This window comes from Tachypleus tridentatus, chromosome 12 (genome assembly GCF_004210375.1).
Source record: "Tachypleus tridentatus isolate NWPU-2018 chromosome 12, ASM421037v1, whole genome shotgun sequence".
NCBI lineage: Eukaryota > Metazoa > Arthropoda > Merostomata > Xiphosura > Limulidae > Tachypleus > Tachypleus tridentatus.
Window position 1 is genome coordinate 17514191 of NC_134836.1, and position 20495 is coordinate 17534685.

At 38.7% G+C, this 20495-nt stretch overlaps 1 protein-coding gene across 5 annotated transcripts in view; it reads right to left on the bottom strand.

The window, feature by feature from the left end:
- The window catches only part of LOC143235026 (C2 domain-containing protein 5), a 110088-nt gene that overhangs the window by 22644 nt on the left and 66949 nt on the right, over positions 1-20495 (bottom strand). For 3 of the 5 annotated variants that reach the window (XM_076472744.1, XM_076472743.1, XM_076472742.1), the window contains exons 23-24: positions 14924-15046; positions 13620-13706 (exon numbers count right to left, since the gene is read on the bottom strand). In XM_076472744.1, coding sequence (XP_076328859.1) covers positions 13620-13706; positions 14924-15046 — 210 coding nt within the window. Of the gene's footprint in view, positions 1-236; positions 332-13619; positions 13707-13781; positions 14101-14923; positions 15047-20495 lie in introns of those variants that run through there. The other 2 variants (XM_076472747.1, XM_076472745.1) reach the window with 2 other exon arrangements.

The following is a 20495-nucleotide window of genomic DNA, read 5'->3' on the forward strand; positions in this document are numbered from 1 at the left end:
CCTGTAGCAAAATGGTAATGATCATAACCCGCCAGGAAGACTAACAGGTAAGTACAAGAACCACCGTCAGTCACCTAAAGTTGGTCTTTCCAGTCCTGGTTCTGGGTTATGTGTCATTATGGCCAGTACCAAAAGGTAAAGTGATAGAAATGTTAAAAGACATGCAGCAAAACTGTAATAACAACTCACCAGGAAGACTAACGGGTAGTTCAAACAGATAGTTCAAACAGCAGCGTTAGTCACCTGAAGTTGGCCTTTCCAATCCTGGTGTCGAGTTATTTAATGTTCTGGCCATTTTCCAATTTCAAATTCAACTAGAGAGAATGAGACTCTGAAAAGGTAACCACAATTAAAAAGTTGTAATGAATAAATATTCAACATTTATATGAGATTAAAAAGATTAATGGCCACTAAAAAACTAAAAACTTTATCAAGGTGGACAGTGTCACCATCATCAATAACACTGTCCAATGTTACAGACAAACCCTGAAACAAAACGTTTAAAACAGTGCCGTCATTGTGAGTTGTAACGATGGCAAGAAAATAAAATGTTGCTTACAGTAATTTGAGTGTCACACAAACTACACACTGGTGCAACAGTTCCAGATAAGAGAAAATGATGAGTTAAAAAACTGTGATCAATGTGTAGTCTAGTTAGAACAACTTCATCCTTCCGAACCTTATGAAAGCCAGACGGCCAAAGCCCAATATAGGGTTTAATTTGAAAAAAACTTGTTGTTGCATTGCTCACTCCAAGTGGACTGCCAGCTGGCATGGAGCCGAGCCTTGAATACAGGACCATAGTACATGTACGGAATAGGCACAGTGGTGATAGTGCAAGAGCAGATAGATTTAGCTGCCGTGTCTGCAAGCTCGTTCCCGCGAATACCAACGTGGCCTGGTATCCAGAAAAACTGGAGAGAGATAGATGTTAATGAGAAATGGGCCAGTCAGTTTTGAATATCAGTGAGAACAGGGTGTGAGCCAACGTGAAGTGATTCCAGGGCCAGTAGAGAACTAAGCGAGTCAGTATAAATAGTGCAGTTGGAGTACTGCTCAGCTGCAATATGATCCAGGGCAAGAGATATGGCATACAGTTCAGCAGTGAACACAGAAGCTGTAGAGGGGATTCTGCGTGCAACCACCGAACCGCAACAAACCATGGCAGAGCCCACAGAATTGGAACAGAATGATTATTTGAAAAATGTTCAGTAAATAAAAGACAGTACTTCCAATTGGGAGTATCTGCCTTTTTCAGATGACTGAAAGAAAGGTCACATTTGGGGGCTGTAATAAGCCATGGTGGGATGGGCTGACCAGTGAATTCTGCAATGTTATCCAAGGACAGACTCAATACATCCAATTGCACCTAGATGCGAAGGCCAAAAGGAGCAATGTCAGATTGTCTGTTCTGAAAAAGTATGGCCCATTGAGGAAGAAAAACACATCCCCAGGTGGGATGCCTTGGTAAGGAACAAAGTTTTGAATATAGTAAAGACAGTTGCAAACAGCGAAGGTGCAGAAAAGGTTCATGAGATTCTACGTGTAAGCTTTGAACTGGAGAGGTGCGGAAAGCCCCAGTGCAAAGTCGAAGTCCTTGATGATGAATGGGGTCCAGCAGAGCCATAGACCATTGATCCATAGTCGAGTTTTGATCGAATAAGAGCACGATATATCTTTAACATAGAACATTGATCTGCTCCCCAACTGGCGGTACAGAGGATACGAAGAATGTTCAGTGCTCTTGTGCATTTGACCCGTAACTGCTTTAAGTGTGGTATAAAGGTTAGCTTACGGTCAAAGATAAGCAGCAAGAACTTGGTCTCAGGGACCACTGGCAGCAAAACTTCACCGATACAGAGTTCAGGATCAGGGTGAATACCCCATTGGTGGCAAAAGTGCATGCAAATGGTTTTAGAGAGAGAAAAATTAAAGCCGTTCACCGTAGTCCACTTCAGTACACAATTGACGGCAGTTTGTAGTTGCTGCTCAATATATATCATGTTCGACAACTGACACGAGATGTGAAAGTTGTCAACATAGAGCCCAACAGTGAGAGGGAGTTGTTCAGTGATGGCATTGATCTTTATACTGAAAAGTGTGACACTCAAAACACAGCCCTGAGGGAACCCAAGTTCCTGTACAAAAGAACGGGAAAGTGTCAAATCCACACGAACTTGAAATCTCCTGTCCATTAAAAAATTTTTAATAAACATGGGTAAATGGCCATGTAACCCATATATATGGAGGTCTTGCAAAATGCCATACCTCCATGTTGTGTTATAAGCCTTCTCAATGTCAAAGAATATTTATACAAGATGTTGGCATTTGAGAAAGGCTTCTCTGATTGATGTTTCAAATCAAATTAGGTGGTCTGTGGTGGAATGCTGTCATCGGACCTGACACTGGGTTGGCAAGAGGAGGTTGTTTGATTCGAGGAACCAAACAAAACGAGCATTAACCAGAGACTGCTCGTCAAAGCAATTGGAAGGTAGTTTGAAGGAATCTTGGGATTCTTCCCAGGCTTAGAGATAGGTAGAACAATATTCTCCTGCCAGATTCGGTTAAAAACAATCAGAAGAACAGTAAGAGTAGCAGGAGATAAATGGCACAGCATGTCATAGTGTACATCATCAGGTCCACAACCAATTTACTGCCAGACCGATGAAGGGCCAGTTTGAGTTCCACCACTGTAAAGGGACGATTACAGTAATAGATACAATTCCTCGAATCAAACAAGATGAGCATTAACCACCTTCTCAAAGGTCTTACAGAGACAGCTCGTCAAAGCAATTGGACGGTAGTTTGAAGGAATCTTGGGATCTTTCCCAGGCTTAGAGAAAGGTAAGATAATAGCCTGGCACCAGGCATCAGGTAAAACATTCTCCTGCCAGATCTGGTTAAAGATAATTAGAAGAACATCAAGAAAAGCAGGATAGAGATAGTGCAGCATGTCATAGTGTACATCATCAGGTCCAATAGATGTACTGCCAGACCGATGAAGGGCCATATTCAGTTCCACCAGTGTAAAGGGATAATTATAGTCAAAAAGACAGTCAGTTCGAAACGAAAGAGGTGAACGCTCTGCCATAGTCTTGATGACCAAGAAGGTGGAGGAACAAGCAGAAGAGCTAGATACCCGGCAAAAGCTTTCACCTAGAGTATCGGTGATGCTCCGGACATCAGTTACCTCTTGACCATCAGAGAGTACGTTCGAGAGGGAAACAGAATTGTAGTGCCCACTGACCTTTCAAATCCTGTCCCATATGACCTTGGAACTGGTGGTAGAAGATATGCTAGTTGTGAACTTAATCCAAGATTCATTCTAGCTTTGACATCTTACCCACCTAGCATGTGCACAAGCCCATTGGAAAGCGATGTGGTTCTAAAGTGTGGGATATCTACGGAAAGTATCCCAGGCCCGTTTTTGAGCCTTCCGTGCCATGTGGCAAGCAAGATTCCACCACGAACAAGGATATCATGGAAAACGTGTCAAGGTTTTAGGAATACACTGAGCAGCTGCTTGTATAATACAGTCAGTTACTGCTGCTACACAGTCGTCTATCGATGGCTGCTTCACGATGGCAGGATCAAGTTCTGCAAGAGTTGTGAAAGTACACCGGTCTGCCTGTTCAAGCTTCCACCTGGGCACGTGGGTAGGGTGGCATCGACCACGGCCAGTCTCTCTCAAAAGTACAGGAAAATGATCCACTGACAATAGTGGATTATTGTCAACCCTCCATGACAAATGGGAGAATAATGAAGAGAGCAAACCAAGAGATCAATAGCGGTAAAGGACTGACTAAGTGCATGAAAATAAGTGGAAGAACCAGTATTGAAAAGAGAAAGATTGTGATCAGAGAACATACGTTCTACAGAGCGACCCCTTCTATCAATAACAGCACTTCCCCAGAGGGGATGATGTCCATTAAAGTCCCCCAGGATTAGAAAGGGAGACAGCAACTGTTCAATGAGAGCATCAAGTTCTGATTGATCATATGTCTCTCCAGGGAACAGATAGAGAGAATAAAAAGTGATGGTATGAGCCAAGGAAATACGGATGGCTACGGCCTCCAAAGGTGTGTTGAGTGACAAAGACAGGGTGGGCACATGCTGACCAACCAATTGTGCCACTCCTCCATGTACTCATCCATCACACAGCCTATCATTTCTGTACAGAGAAAACTGCCGAATGGTGACTGTATCAGCAGGTTTTAGAAATGTTTCTTCTAAGGAAACACACACAGGATGGTAGGAAGCAATCAGTGTTTTGATATCATCCAGATTAGAACGTAAACCTTGACAGTTCCATTGTATCAAGGTGGCCATTTTTAATGATGGGTAGGCGAAGTGGCTGGAGAACCCTTCTGTTTACGACCACGTCTTTTTTCCATACTGTCCTTAGTCGGAGGAGGTCTATCGACCTCCATGGATCCTGCCCTGGGTCGATTGGGCAGGTCTTTGTTATTGGAAAGGGATTCCAGTGACTGAGGATGCGAACAAATGATTGTTTTGCACCATAGGGTGGGAGGAAAAGATGTATCAGAAGAAATGCCTGTATTTGAAACTGAAGGATGTGGATCTTCAGGTTTGTTGGAATGTATGGGAGGAACAGAGATGGGTGTGGAAGTCGATTCATCAACCTTTCTAACCATGGAGGTCAAAAGGCTTTTCATTTGTTTTGAAAATGATTCTCTTGGAGGCACAGAGAGATCTGTCTGCACTCCCACTGTAGTTGTGGAATGAAGTGCAGCAGCATATGTCTGAGATGGAGTGGCAGACAGCAATTTCCGAGCCTCAGGATAACTAATGTTATGAGTCGTTTTCAAATGCTGCACCTCTTTTTCCTCCAACCATTTTGGGCAAGAACAAAAGTAGGAAGGGTGAGAACCATTGCAGTTGACACAATGTTGGTCCGTGTCACACTCATAGGCATCGTGGTCCTTGCCACCACAGCAAGCACATGTCAGGGAACCACGACATGATGTCTTTGAGTGGCCAAACCTCTGACATTGGAAACATCGGAGAGGGTTTGGAATGTACAGCCATACCATGCAAATTAGATAACCTGCCTTGATAGTGGCAGGTGCACATGGTGAAGTAAGTGTCAAAATGAGGGTATTTGTCAGCAGTGTAACTCCATCTTTGCGAGTGGAGATGCGCCTCACTGCAGGATCTCCTTGAGTGGAGAGACCAGCAAGAATCTCTGACCCGGGGATGTTCTTCAAATTCCTCTCAACAACAACTCCTCGTGATGAATTCAAGGTAGCATGAAGGGTAACTTCAATAGGTATATCCACAACTGCCATTGAATTCAAGAGGAGTTCACTGTGTTGGGTTGTGGATGTTTCAACCAATATGTCTCCAGATCGAAGCTTCTTTACTGACTTTGGAGAGCCAAGAAGTCCCTCTAGTTCCTTCTGAATAAAAAAGTGGGACATTTGCCCTAAAGGTTTTTCTGAAAAAGAATGTAGTATAAGAAAATGAGGTATGTGTGTTACAGATGTTGAAGATTGCTGCTCAGAGTTTTCAAGACGTGGTCATTTACCTATTGACTGTTTTTTCACTATTTTACTTAAATTTTTTTGAAGGAGGATCCATAGGAAAAAAGGAAAATTTCAGTACCCACTGACCCCACCCACCATGGAGCCCTATGAGGGGATGCACTAGAATGTCATGCAAGGACAATACAGCAATTCCAGGGTTTCATGAGCACAATACCCAAACACCAGCATCAGACACAGTGTCCACAACACCCAATGAGAACTTCCAACACTGGTACTTGGTTGACTCTAGCCCAAGTGGACCAGCCGGTTGACCCAAAGCGAGCCACCCAAAGGCCACCCATCTATAGGAATTCAAGGCCAAATTGGTGTGTTAGGGTTGGACCCCTCAACCACCAGGATCCTCTCCTCCCCTTCACGGGTCGCCACGCATGGCAAACATATGGGTGGATGTTTAGATCCCAGAGAAGGTAACCAGAAAGAACAGAACCTTCCCTGGGAGGTCTCCTCACCATGTACAGAAATCCACAACGAGGGGAAAAGGTTCTGTTCTTTCAGTTTACCTCCTCTGGGATCTAAACATCCACTCATGTGTTCGCTGTGTATGGTGACCCATAAAGGAGAGGAGTGAATCCTAGTGGTTGAGGAGTCCAACCCTAACATGCCACTTTGATCTTGAATTCCTGTAGGTGGGCAGGCTTGAGTCAACCAAGTACCAATGTTAAATGTTCTCAACAGGTGTTGTGGCCAATCCGTGATGGCAATAAAACCCACTTGTAGAGAAAATTATATATTTAAAAATGGCTGGTATGGGTAGAGAAAGCACTAGTAGAGGAGCAAACAACGTTTCGGCCTTCTTCAGTCATCAGTCAAAACGTTGTTCGTTCCTCTACTAGTGCTTTCTCTACCCACACCAGCCATTTTTAAATACATAAGGTGTTGTGGACAACGTATCTGATGCTGGAGTTTGGGTATAGTGCTAATAAAACCCTGGTGTTGCTACAATGTCCTTGTTTGGCATTGTAGTGCATCCCCTCATAGGGCTCCATGGTGGGTGGGGACAGTGGGTACTGAAATATTCTTTCTTTATTATGAATCCCCCAAATCAAAGTCAAAACAAAATAGTGAAAAACAGACCATAGGCAAACAACTACATCTTGAAGATTCTGAGCAGCAATCTTTAACACCTGTACTTCATTTTCTGATATTACATTCTCTTTCAGACAAATCTTTAGGGCAAATGTCTCCCTTTTTTATTCAGAAGAGACTAGAAGGGCTTGCTGGCTCTCCTAAATCAGTCAAAAGGTTTTGTTCTGGTGACATATTGGTGGAAACATCCACTCCTAAACACAGTGAATTTCTTTTGCATTCGAAGGCCATTGGAGATATACCCACTGAGGTTACTTCCCATGCTACTCTGAATTCATCACAAGGATGTATTGTTGAGAGGGATCTGAAGAACATCCCCAACTCAGAGCTCCTTGCTGATTTCTTCACCCAAGGAGTTTCTGCATTAAGGTGCATCTTCACTCATAGAGATGGAAGATGAGATAATGACCAGTGTCCTAATTTTGATGATTACATAACCATGTTCACCTGCCACCATCAAGGCAGATTTTTTAAATTGCAAGATACGACCACATATTCTGAACCCTCTCAGACATTTCCAAAGTCAGCAGTTCAGTCACTCCAAGACATCATGTTGTGGTTCCTTGACGTGTGCTCATTGTGATGGCAAGGACCATGATGCCTGTGAGCGTAAAATAGACCCTACTTGTGTTAATTGTAGTGGCTTTCACCCATCTTTCTTTTGTTGATGGCATAAATGGGTATAGTGTTTGAAAATAGTTCACAACATTTATTAGCCCAAGGCTCAAAAGTTACTGTTACTGTCCACCACTCCATCTTGGATGTATGCTGCTGCACTTTGTTCCACTAATACAGTAGGAGTGCAAGTGAATCTATCTATACCTCTGAAAGAATCCTTCTCTAACCATGTGAAAAGTCTTTTGCCCTCCATGGTTAAGAACACTGATGAACCAATGTCACCACACATCTCTGTCCCTACCATTCCTTCCAGCAGATCCCCAGATCTACTTCCTTTGGTTCCAAGTGTTTCATTGAGTGTATCTTCTTCTATGGCTCTGAGATGCAAAACAGTCATTCATTCACACCATCAGTCTCTGGTATCTTCAACCCAGGGCAGACCTCCTTCGAATAAAGGAAAAATTTGCAGTCAAAAACAGAAAGACTCTCCATCCAATATGACTATACATAAGTAAAAATGGCCACTTTGATACAGTGGAACTTTTGAGATTTATTTTCTAATCTAGATGACATCAAAGAACTGATTGATTTTTACCATCTTGTGTGTCTTTCCTCACAGGAAACATTTCTTAAATGTGCTGATACAGCCACCTTTCAGCAGATTTCTTTATATGGAAATGACAGGTTGTATGATGGATGAGTGCATGGAGGGATGGCATGCTGGTCAATCAGCATGTGCCCATTGTGACTTTGCCCCTCAACGCACTCTTGAAGCCTTGGAGGCCATAGCCATCTGTGTTTCCTTGGGTCATGCCATCACTGTTTGTTCACTCTACCTGTCTCCTGGAGACCTACAGTCAATTAGACCTTGATGCTCTTATTGAACAGTTTCCATCTCCCTTTCTAATCCTGGAGGACTTGAATGGATATAATCCCTTCTGGGTCAGTGCTAGTATTGATGGGAGAGGTTGTGCTATAGAACATATGCTCTTGGACCACAACATATCTCTCTTCAACACTAGTTCTTATACTTATTTTCAAGCACCTAGATAGTCTTTTACTTCTATTGATCTCTTGGTCTGTTCCCCTTCACTATTCTCCCACTTTACACTGAGGATTGACAATAACCCACGGGGCCGTGATCATTTTCCTACCATTTTGAGAAAGCATGGCTGTGGTCATTGCCACCTGACCTGTGTGTCACGAGGCATCCCACACTTTCAAACCACATCATTTTTCAGTGGACCCATGCATGCAATCAGCAGGTAAAAGGTCAAAGGCAGAAGGAATCTTGAAATAAATTCATAACCAGTATCTCTTCTACCACCAATTCCAAAGTCATATGGGACAAGATTCAGAGGGTCAGTGGACAGTATAATTCTGTTCCTCTTTTTATCTTGCTCTCTGATAGTCAGAAAGTTGCTGATGCCCAGAGCTATTGCTGGGTATCTAACAGTTCTGCTTCATCCTCCACTTTTTTAGTCATCAAGACTCTGAAAAAGTGATCACCTCTTTCCTTTGAGGCTGGTGGTACTTATAACTATAATCTCCCCTTTATACTGATGGAACTCAAGCTGGCCCTTCTGTGGTCTGGCAGTACATCACAGACCTGATGATATACACTACTATATGCTGCACCATTGCTTTTTTGCTTCTCTTGCTATTCTTATTACTGTTTTTAACTGGGTTTTGCAGGAGAATGTTTCTCCTGATGCATGGTCCCAGGCTATTGTCCTATCTTTCTTTCAGCCTGGGAAGTATCTCAAGATTTCTTCACACTACCATCCAACTGCTTTGACAAGCTGTCTCTGTAAGACCTAAAAGAGGATGATTAATGCTCATTTTGTTTTGTTTCTCAAATCAAACAACCTCCTCTCTCTCGCCCAGTGTGGGTTCTGATGACAGAGCTTTACTGTTGACCACTTAATATGACTTAAAACATTTATCAGAGAAGCATTTCTCAAGTAACATCTTGTGTTGGTGTTCTTTGATCTTGAGAAGACTTGTGATATTACATGGAGGTATAGCATTTTGCAAGATCTCCACTTATATGGATTACATGGTAATTTGCCCATTTTTATGAAATATTTTTTAATGGGCAGGTGATTCTAAGTTAATGTGAGTTTGACACTTTCCCATTCTCTTCTGCAGGAACTTGGAGTCCCTCAGTGCTGTGTTTTGAGTGTCACACGTTTCAGTATAAAGATTAAAGCAATCGATGTGGGTTCTAATGACAGCTCTCTATTGTAAACCACCTGATTTGACTCGAAGCATTGATCAGAGAAGTGTTTCTGAAGTGACATCTTGTGTCAGTGTTCTTTGACCTTGAGAAGACTTATGCTCTCATTGTTGCAAATGGGCTCTATGTTGGCAACTTTCACATCTTATGTCAGTCATCAAACATGAGGTTTATTAAGCAACAGCTACAGACTGCCCTCAATCATTTATTGCAGTAGACTACAACAAACGACTCTAACTTCTCTCTTTCCAAAATCATTTGCATGCACTTTTGTCGCCAACAAGATATTCACTCCGATCTTGAACTCCATACTGCGTATCGGTGAAGTTGTGCTTCCCATAATCCCCGAGGCAACGTTCATGGGGCTTGTCTTTAACTATAAGCTGACTTTTATATTACACATCAAGCAGCTATGAGTCAAGTGTACAAGGGCACTGAACATCCTCCATGTACTTTCTTCCACCTCTTGAGGAATGGATCAATGTTCTATGCTAAAGATATATTGTGCTCTCATTTAATCAAAACTGGGCTATGGTTTTCTGGTCTATGGCTCCTCCTGGACCTCATTCATTATTAGGGGCTTCAGCTCTGCACGGGGACTTTCCATAGTCAAGAGTTTGTGCACAGCATGTCATGAACCTCCTCTGCACCTCCATCATTTGCAACTGTCTTTACTCTATGCTTCAAAACTTTTATCTTTACCACAGCATCCCACCTGTGGCTGTGTTTTTCTTCCTCAGTGGGCCATGCTTTTCCAGAACAGATGATCTGCCATTGTTCCTTTTGGCCTTCGTATCCAGGCATAGTTGGATGAATTGAGTCTGTCCTTGTGTGGCATTGCTGTATCCACTGGATAGCCAATCCCACCATGGCTTATAACCATCCCCAAGTGTGACCTTACTTTGAGTCATCTGAGGAAAGCATATACTCCTGGTTTGAAGTACTGTCTTTTATTTGCTGAACATCTTTCAAACTATGCTTCCACTCCCATTTATATTGATGGTTCAAAATCAGGTGACTCTGTGGCCTTTGCTGTGATTGTGCACAGAATTTCCTCTACAGTAGTTGTGTTCACTTCTGAACTCTGTACTATTTCTCTTGCCCTGGATCACATAGAAGCTAAGCAATATTGAAATTGTACCATTTACACCAATTCGCTTAGCTCTTTGTTGTCCTGGAATCGTTTCATGTTAGTTCTCTCCGACATACAAAATCGACTGGCCCATTTCTCTTTACATCTGCTTCTAACCAGTTGGTATTTGTGGGAATGAGCTCTCTGACACCACAGCTAAGTCTGTTTGCTCTGACACTATCAATGCTGTGCCTATGGTCTTGTATACTATGTTATTTATGGAAACTCTTAGGTTTGATTCAATGTATCCAAAGATTCCCAAAACATTTTTGTCATACCTCTAATACAGAAGTAAGGATATTTCTGTAACCAAATTTGTTTTGCCTTAGAGTAATATTTAGGCTAAAAAATGGATTAGCATCTTTTTTTGTTTTTATTAAACACTATGCTATTCAGAACATTCTACAAATTTATAGCTAATATGTAACCCATATTATTTATTTTCAATTCCATTTTGTTTTACGTATATATAATTCATCTTCATTATTGTAACCATCTTATGATTAGCTCATACATCAAATTTCTTCACATATTTCACAGTTTAACTCTCTGAAGTAATGCTCAGTCATTCTGACTCATCCTGTAACAACCTGTAACTTTATGTGGTAAGCGTATCTTTATAAAATTTGACAAAATGTTGATAACATTACAAGCCTGTTGTACGTAAAAATTCAGTTTTAATAAAGTACTTCTGCTAAAGACTTGTCTGAAGTTACAAAGCCTTTTCTGAGCCTTTCTGAGAAAAGGTGGTTTTCATGCTAAGAATAAAAATATTTCTTTACATCCTAAAGTTTTTCTATTTCATTTGCATAATCTCTAAAACCTCCTAAATGAATGTAAAATTTCAGTAAAACTTTACACTTTATTCTCCCTATACTAACTGTAGTGAAATCAGCAGTTCAAAGTAACATGAGACGTTCAAAAATTTGAAAGACTAAATTTTTCTTTTTTTCTTTTTATAATTACTGCTATTGTAATAGGCAATTACAATATAATTAATCTTACAGCCAAAATTAATGGGATTTTCAAATCTCAATTCATTTAGCTTTATAGCTGTACTTAGATCCTGTGGGAGTGTGTCAAAACCCAACCACATAAACAATTTGAGTTACAAGCACCCCACAACCAAACTACAACAGCATAATGCCAAGCAGTTATAATAAGTAGTGCATATCAAGATACGTTTCCATTTATTTATTTTTATTTAAGTTTTCTTATATAGCCTAAGAAATATCCATTATTTACATTCTAATTACTTTTAGAATGATAAAATATCTACATAGAAAACAAGAAATTCAACACTTAAATCTAGATTCAGGTTCCTCCCCATTGCTGATGAAGCACTGTAAGACTATTCTATTGTAATAACATTGATGGCTCAAAATATTATTAATCTTCATTTCAAATAGGCAATTTGGAACAAAAAGCACAATGTATTACATTTAATATAATTTAACTGGCCTTCAAACTAAGTTATAAATAGGTTACAAATTTCTGTTAGCTGGTAAAGCCAAACATCACAAAGGCAAACAATGAAACTCACAATAAACACTTCCTAGTCTGCTACCTAAATGAATTAACTTTATAAAGAACCTCATAAAGAATAATTGTAAAGAATGTCATGGGAGAAAATAACCATTATATTTTGAAAGACAGAATGCGTTAAGATAATCATGGCATATGGATTTGATATTCCTGTTTTATTTCAGTAAAGCATGAAGCCAGAAGGCTCTAAGTTTATATTATGATTTAGCAACGTCTATAACATAAGTATGCAGTTGGTGGCATACTTAAAAGGTTGTAGGGGCCAAAAAAATATCCAAAATGAACAATTCAGAATAAAAAAAACATTACATAATACAGAGAAGTAAAAAGACTAAGAATTTATTTAAATATTTTCTTTGAAAATTATGAAATTAAGACAATAATATTAAAATCTGGATCATAATCTACATTTTGATGTCAAATTTACCAACATATAATGATAGAAAAGTTATTTAAATAAATATGAAATGTAATCCCTTAACAGGGAAGATCAAAAGCACCCAATGTCAATTCTTGAGTTACTCAGTTTGCAATAAATATTGCAATTGACCACTAAATTATAACACCATCAAAGCTTAAAGGGTGAGTATTTTTGGTGCTTAATTTTGATTCAAAATCCACAATTTGCCACTTGAGTGCTCTTACCATCAGATTCCTCAAGTAAGCCAATTATTTGTCTAGCATGATATTGATGATTACTGTTTAACTTTACTGTCTACAGGAGTACTGTTCTCTTTCTGTAAACAGTTATTTTTTACTATGATATACCCTTTCAAAGTATTTTATTTATTCATACACCAATATACTATTTAGAATACTAATTAAATAATGAATTTTTTTTCCCTATGAGTTTATATTATGCTTTTAAATAAAGTAAAATGCCAGTAATTGCAAAGCTTCTGAATAGAGATTTTTAGAAACTGCTTGTTATGTATGTTAAGTAATATGCATATTTGAAATTTCCTAAGTGTAATCTTACCACAAATTTTCTTAATGTAACTGATGAAACAAATGAAAAACAGCAAAGGCATTTAAAGGTACAATAATTGAAGAAATACTGAAAAAATACACTGTTTGATAGTGTAGTCTCTATTTCAGGCAAAAAAAATATTACATAAGAAAGAATAGAAAATCTGTTGATACTTGAGTATGTTATATCAATGATGAAGATTCAAGGTAGATCTTTTCTAGTGATAGAAAACAATTATTTTTGCCATAAATCCATGCTAAGTAGCAACTACAGTTATTGCATTTTTGTTCCTTTAGAAACAGAAATTATCATCATAGAAAACCATGAAGTTCTTGCACTCAATATCAACAACAGGCTGGAAAGGACTAATCAGTTTTCCAAGTTAATTTGTGACATATATGCCTAATGTAAAACTAAATACCATTTCATTACTCCAGTTAGACATAGCTCTGGTAATCTTACCTGAATAATACGTTCGAAATGTAAGGAAAATCGAAGACTATTTTGTTCTGTGAATGGAAGTCGAATTCTGTAAACCCGAGAAAACATCTAGAACCATAATGAGTAGCATATGAATGTGAGAGAAAAAGTACAAAATAAAACAACTGTAGAGTATTACTATATCTATATAATAAATTAACATTTAATAACATAACATGAGTAATCCTTTCTACACAAGAATCCTTCTTTTCCTGTAACACTACATAATGACAACACTCTTAGTTATTTCTCAACTGGCTGTAACATTTGCAACTGAGAGTGTCATTTCATTTTGATCTCTTACCACAAAACAATGTTACACAAGGAATTCAAGCTAGACTACATTTTGATAGAAACCTATGGAATTTATACAAAAGGATTTGTACAAGGATTTATACAAAAACATATCTTCGTAAAGCACCATGGTGCCATAACCTCCTGAAGAAGACTTGTAGTTGAAAAACTAAATAAAAGAATAAAAGATCCTGTTATTGCATTCATAATCTCATTACTACCTTAATATTTATAAGTAGTAAACTTACATGTGATTTTTCTTTGCCTATTTCTTTTCAATTTCTTTGTTTGGAGGGTGCCATTCTGATTGGAACTTTTTCTATCATTTATTTTTTATTTAATATAAAGATTCTTAGTTACACAGTATTTGTTTCATCATGTTTCTGTCGAAACTAATGTAGCTGCCTTGACTTTTTAACTGGCTAACTAACAATATTACTTCAACTTATATTGTTCCAAAAGCATATGAGCATGGTTAAATACAACTGCTTAAGTATAAATGAATAAATTACTACAATCTCAGTGGTGTTTCTTCATTTCACCGCCATAAAAAAAAACCGACTGGATAATGTTACGTATTAAATGCATAGAACATTGTAAAAAATATTGGAATTTGAGGTATATGATGACATTGGTAAGCTGAAACTTCTAAAATTTAAAATCAATCAAATTATACTCAGCAAACTAATACAGTGCAAAATTCACAATCTGTTTAGAAGCTCCAATTAAACACCTAGTTAAAAAAACCAACAATTCTTAACAAACTTACAAAACCAAGTTGAATTTTTGGTTGTAGAATCTCTTTTATTCACATTACAATCATCACATATTCACATATTGTTTATCAGAAAGTTCATATAATGCTTCTTTCAAATAAAATATACAATACTTAATTATCTTCATGTATAACTGACTGCATTACAAACCAAAACAAACAAAAATTCACAAGATACACCTTGAAATTAATTAAATAGCTTAAAATAGTCTTTTACCTGGAGATTGCAGACAAAATTGTCCCTTCCAGGCAAAATTTCAATACTGGAAACATCAAATCCTTCAGGGGTCTTTGAGTCTATTAACAATGCAATAGAATTAATGTCTTCTGCATCATCAACCTGTAAAAACAGAAAATACATTTGGCATTTTCAGTTTTAATTAAGCAGTTTTTATGTACACACATCATTCAACTTTTATAAATCATGACTGACTAAGTAATACATTTATCTAATATTTCAAGATTTTACAATATTACCAAAAATATTAAAACAAGTCTTGTGGCCTGAATATTGTTAAATCATTCTACTTTATATAGCTCTTTAGTAAAATTACAAGCTTATAACAGATTAATACATAAAGTTATAGCCCATTATTACAAAATAAAAAGTTTATTTAGAAACAAGTTTCAACACTGGCAGTCTTTAGTCCAAGTATCAAAGCTTCATTATGCATAAACTTGTTGTTCTCAAATAGTGGGTCTTAACATCATTTTAGATTACTTGTTTAGGTGTGCCTACTGATAATATAACTGAAAAAGTTATAAAAGTTAACGTGTAATTGTTCTATACTGGAAATATATTTCTGGTATGTACTTAATTCCTATCACAAGATTAGCTATTCTCATTATATGCTGCCCTCTGTATGCAAATTATTTTCTTTATGCATAGAACAAGCCTTGTGTTTTCCTCTTGTTGGAATTAGTGCATTCCGAAGTGTTTCTTATGCAAATCATCATGCATCATCTGTTAACCAATGATGGCAGAGCATGCTTACATTACATGTGACTCTACCAAACCTTCACTTCAAAGTTTGGTAGCAAATGTGAGGACCAGAGAAGTGATGAGGAAGGGTGGGAAGTGAGAGAGGAAGTATGTACCTATTGGAAATACATTTTCAGTATAGGAAAATCATAACTTCCAATATGGCACTTACTTCCTTTCACAAGATTAGTTAGAATCCCACAATGAAAAGGAGGAGGAACTGGTGTGAAGGAATAACAGAAGCACCACAGAAAGCATCCAAAGGATACCACTGCCAGTGAGAGAAATAGATCTGAAGATCAAAAGAGAGGAACCACTCCACGTTTGAAACAAGTTCACTCTTCACATATACATATAATTTGTAAAACACATGGGCAAAAATTGAGAAATGTAAAGCAACTAAGTTTCATCAGTCCATACTTAGCATGTCAACTACATCCAAAACCTCCTCACAGGGTACCACCATCCATGGAGGGGTAGGATGAGGATCACACTGTCTTCACTGCAAACCCAAGAAATGGGAATTAAGACCCACACCAATTATTGGGTATGATACTAAAAACATTACCATGTCTTCAATCTGTGAATTGTTATCTAACATCAAGAAGATGAAATCAACTTGCGTGAAGACTTATGCTTATTGGTTCACTCAAATCCTAAACTTCAACACTGGGAAATGAATCAGGTTGGTTGTTTAGCATTTATTGGCACAAAGTAACTGGGCTATCTGCACCAAAAAGCTGGTAAAAAGATAAAAAGCAAAATCAGTAAAGTATGTAAAAAGGAATCATGCTAAAACAGAACTTAGTCCAATTTTCAGATTAAAATCTTAAACAGAGTTAAAAAGGTCAAAGGCCCTTAAAAATTTAAAAACACAACTAATATATAAAAATTTAAAAACACTCACCAATGATATTCAAGGGTAAACCCACCGTAAAAATATTTTGTTTAAAATGGTGCTTCCACTCTCGATTGTAACAATGGCATAACAGTAAGATGTGTGATATTGCAACTTAGTGCCACACAGACCACACATTGGTGCATCAGTATCAGGTAAAAAAAAGTGACGAGTTAAAAAACTGTGACCAACATGTAGCCTAGCTAGTACAACTTCCTTCTTCCAATCCTTACAGAAGCAAGACAGCCAAAGAGCAATAGAAGGTTTGAGTTCGAAAATTTTATTATCTTGGTGCTTACTCCAAGTTGAATGCCAACTGGCATGGAGCTGAACACTTGAATACAGGCCCATAGTCCATTGTATGTGACAGGCACAGCAGTGATAGCACCAGAGCAGACAGACTCAGCTGCAATGTCAGCGAGCTCGTTCCTGCAAATTCCAACATGGCCTGGTATCCAGAAACACTGGACAGAAGTAAATGATAGAGAAAAATGGGCCAGTTGGTTTTGACTATAGATGAGAATAGGGTGACAACTGATGTGAAGCAATTCCAGGGTTAACAGAGAACTAAATGAATCTGTATAAATAGTACAGTTCATGTACTGCACAGTTTCTACATGATCCAGTGCAAGAGAAAGAACATACAATTCGGCAGTGAACATAGAAACTGTAGAGGGGAGTCAGAGTACAACAACCGAATCATAGCAAACCACGGTAGAACCTACAGAGTCACCTGATTTCGAACCATCTGTATAAATAGGAAAGGAAGGATAGTTTGAAAAATGTTCAGCAAAGAGAAGGCAATACTTCCAATCAGAAGTATCTGCCTTCTTCAGATGACTCAAAGAAAGATCACATTTGGGGATAGTAATTAGCCATGACAGGATGGGCTGATCTGTGAATACTGCTATGTCATCTAAACATAGGCCTAATTCATTTAACTGCACCTGGATACAAAGGCTATAAGAAACAATAGCAGACTATCTATTATGAAAAAGTGTTCCCCAACAATATGGGATGCTGAGGTAAAGATCAAAGTTTTGAAGCATACATTAAAAATCGTAACAAACGACAAAGATATAGAGGGAGTTCATGGGATGCCACCTACAAACACTAGACTTGAGAAGTGTGGAAGGCCTGTGTGCAGAGTCAATGCTCCTGATGGTGAACAGGATCCAAAATTTTCAAAGCCAAAGTCCTGGCAGAGCCATAGACCAGAGGACCATAGTCCAGTTTTGATTGAATAAGGGCATGATGAATTTTAGCTTGTAACATTCATCTGTAGCTGCTGCTCAATATACTTCTTGTTTGATGACTGACACAAGATGTGGAAGTCATCAACAAAGAAACTGCTTGCAACTATAGGGGGTAGTTGTCTCCTGATGGCATTAATCTTTATAATGAAAAGTGTGACACTCGAGACACAGCCCTGAGGAACTCCAAGTTCCTGTGGGAAAGAATGGAAAAGGGTTGAACCCACATGGACCTGCAGTCAACAGTTCATTAAAAAATGTTAAAATAAAAATTGGTAAATTGCCATGCAACCCATGCAAGTGGAGGTCTCACAAGATATTGCTTGGGAAAGGCTGATTGGTGGTCCATGGTGGAGCAGTCTTCAGAACCCACACTGAGTGGATGAGAGATGGTTGTTTGATTTGTGGAACCAAACAAGCTGAGCATTAACCATCCTCTCTAAAATCTGACAGAGACAGCTCATCAAAGTAACTGGCTGGTAGTTCAAAGGAATCTTGGGATCTTTCTGAGGTTTAGGAAAAGGGAGTACAATAACATGGCACCAAGCATTGCAAAAAATATTCTCCTGCCAGACCTGGTTAAAAACAACCAAATGAATAGTAAGAGAGGTAGGAAAGAAATGGCACAACATCTTGTAACGAATACCAGGTTTGACTGATGTACTGCCAGATCAGCAAAGAGCAAAGTTAAGATCCACCAGTGTAATAGAGCAGTTATAGTCAGAAAAACAATCAGCCTAAAAGGAAAGAGGCAATCATTCTGCCCGTGTTTTGAAGGCTAAAAATACAGGGAATGAGGCAGTTGTGCCAGATGCATGAGTAAAAATTTCACCAAGAGTATTAGTAATGCTCTACGTATCAGCACATTCCTGGCTAGAGAACAAACTCGAAAGGGGGGCAGAAGTATACTAGTCACTAACCTTTTTCAAATTTTGTCCCATATGACTTTGGAACTAGTGGTAGAAGAGACAATACAGGTGCATTTAATCCAAGATTCCTTCTGCCTTTGATGTCTGACCTGTCGAGCATGTGCACGAGCCCGCTGAAATGCAATGCGGTTTTAAAATGTGGGATACCTAACAAAGGTATCCGAAGCCCTTTTTGAACTTTTCTTGTCATGTGGCTGGCAGAATTCCACCAATGGCAGGGATACTGTGAGAAACATATCAAGGTTTTAGGGATACACTGAGCAACTGCCTGGATAATACAGTCAGTTACTGCTGCCACACAGTCATCTAATGATGACTTACACATAATGGCAGGATCAAGTTCTGAGAGAGCAGTAAATGAAGGCCAGTTAGCCTGGTTCAACTTCAATCAAGGCACATGGGTCGAATGGCATCGACCATGGCCGGTTTCTCTCAAAATGATAGTAAAATTATCACTGCCCTGTGGATTACTGTTGACCCTCCAAGAAAAGTAAGTGAAAAGTGAAGGGGAGCAGATAGAAAGATCTATAGCAGTAAAAGACTGACTAGATGCATGAAAATAAGTATAAGAACCAGTACTGAAGAGAGATAGGCTGTGGTCGAAGAGCATATGTTTGATAGCTTGACCTCTCCCATCAATTCCAGCACCACCCTAGAAGGAATTATGTCTATTAAAATCCCCCAATAGTAAAAAGTGGGATGGTAACTGCTCAGTGAGAGCATCAAGATCTGACTGATTATAGATCTCTTCAGGAGTCAGGTAGAGAGGACAAATAGTGATGGAACGACCCAAGGAAACACGGATGGCTACAGCCTCCAAAGGTGTATCAAGTGACAAAGACAGGGTGGGCACATGCTGTTTAACCAGCAATGACACCCCACCATGCACTCATTCATCACACAACCTGTCGTTTTTGTAAAAGGAAAATTGTTGAAGGAAGACTGTATCACCAGGTTTCAGAAATGTTTCCTGTAAGGAAACATTTAGGGGATAGTAAGAATCAATCAAATCCTTAATGTCATCTATATTTGATCAAAAACTTCAACATTTCTATTGGATCTGAGTGGCCATTTTTATTTATGTGAAGGAAAATGTGGCAGGGAGACCTTCTGTTTGCAACCACATTCATTTTTGTATTGAATGAAGATCTATCAACCTCCATGGATCTTGTCCTGGGTAAAGTAGGCTGTAAGGGAAGAAATAGAGTAAGAAGGATGTGGGCCACTACAGTTAACACAGTGTGGTTGCACTTGTAAGCATTGTGGTCTTTACTGCCACAATGAGCACATATCAAAGAACCAAGACATGATGTTTTTTGAGTGATCAAACCATTGACACTAGAAACATCTGAGAGGGTTACGCATGTAAAGCTGTACCTTGCAGTTCAAATAACCTACTTTGACTGTGGCAGGAGGATGTGGTGATGCAAACGTTAATATCAGAACATTGGTAAAGTTCATAATTTCATTTTTATAAGTAAAGATTTGACACAATGCCATAATGCCTTGACTGGAGAAACCAGTGAAGATCTCAGACTCAGGAATGTTATTTAAATCCCTCTCAACTATTACTCCTCTGGAAGAATTCAAAGTTGCATGGGGAGAAACCTTTATGGGTATATCCCCAATGGCCTTTGATTTCAAGAGGAATTTTATATGTTGTGATTAAGATGTTTCCACCAAAATATCTACAGAGTGCACCTTTTTTACTGACTTTGGATAGCCAG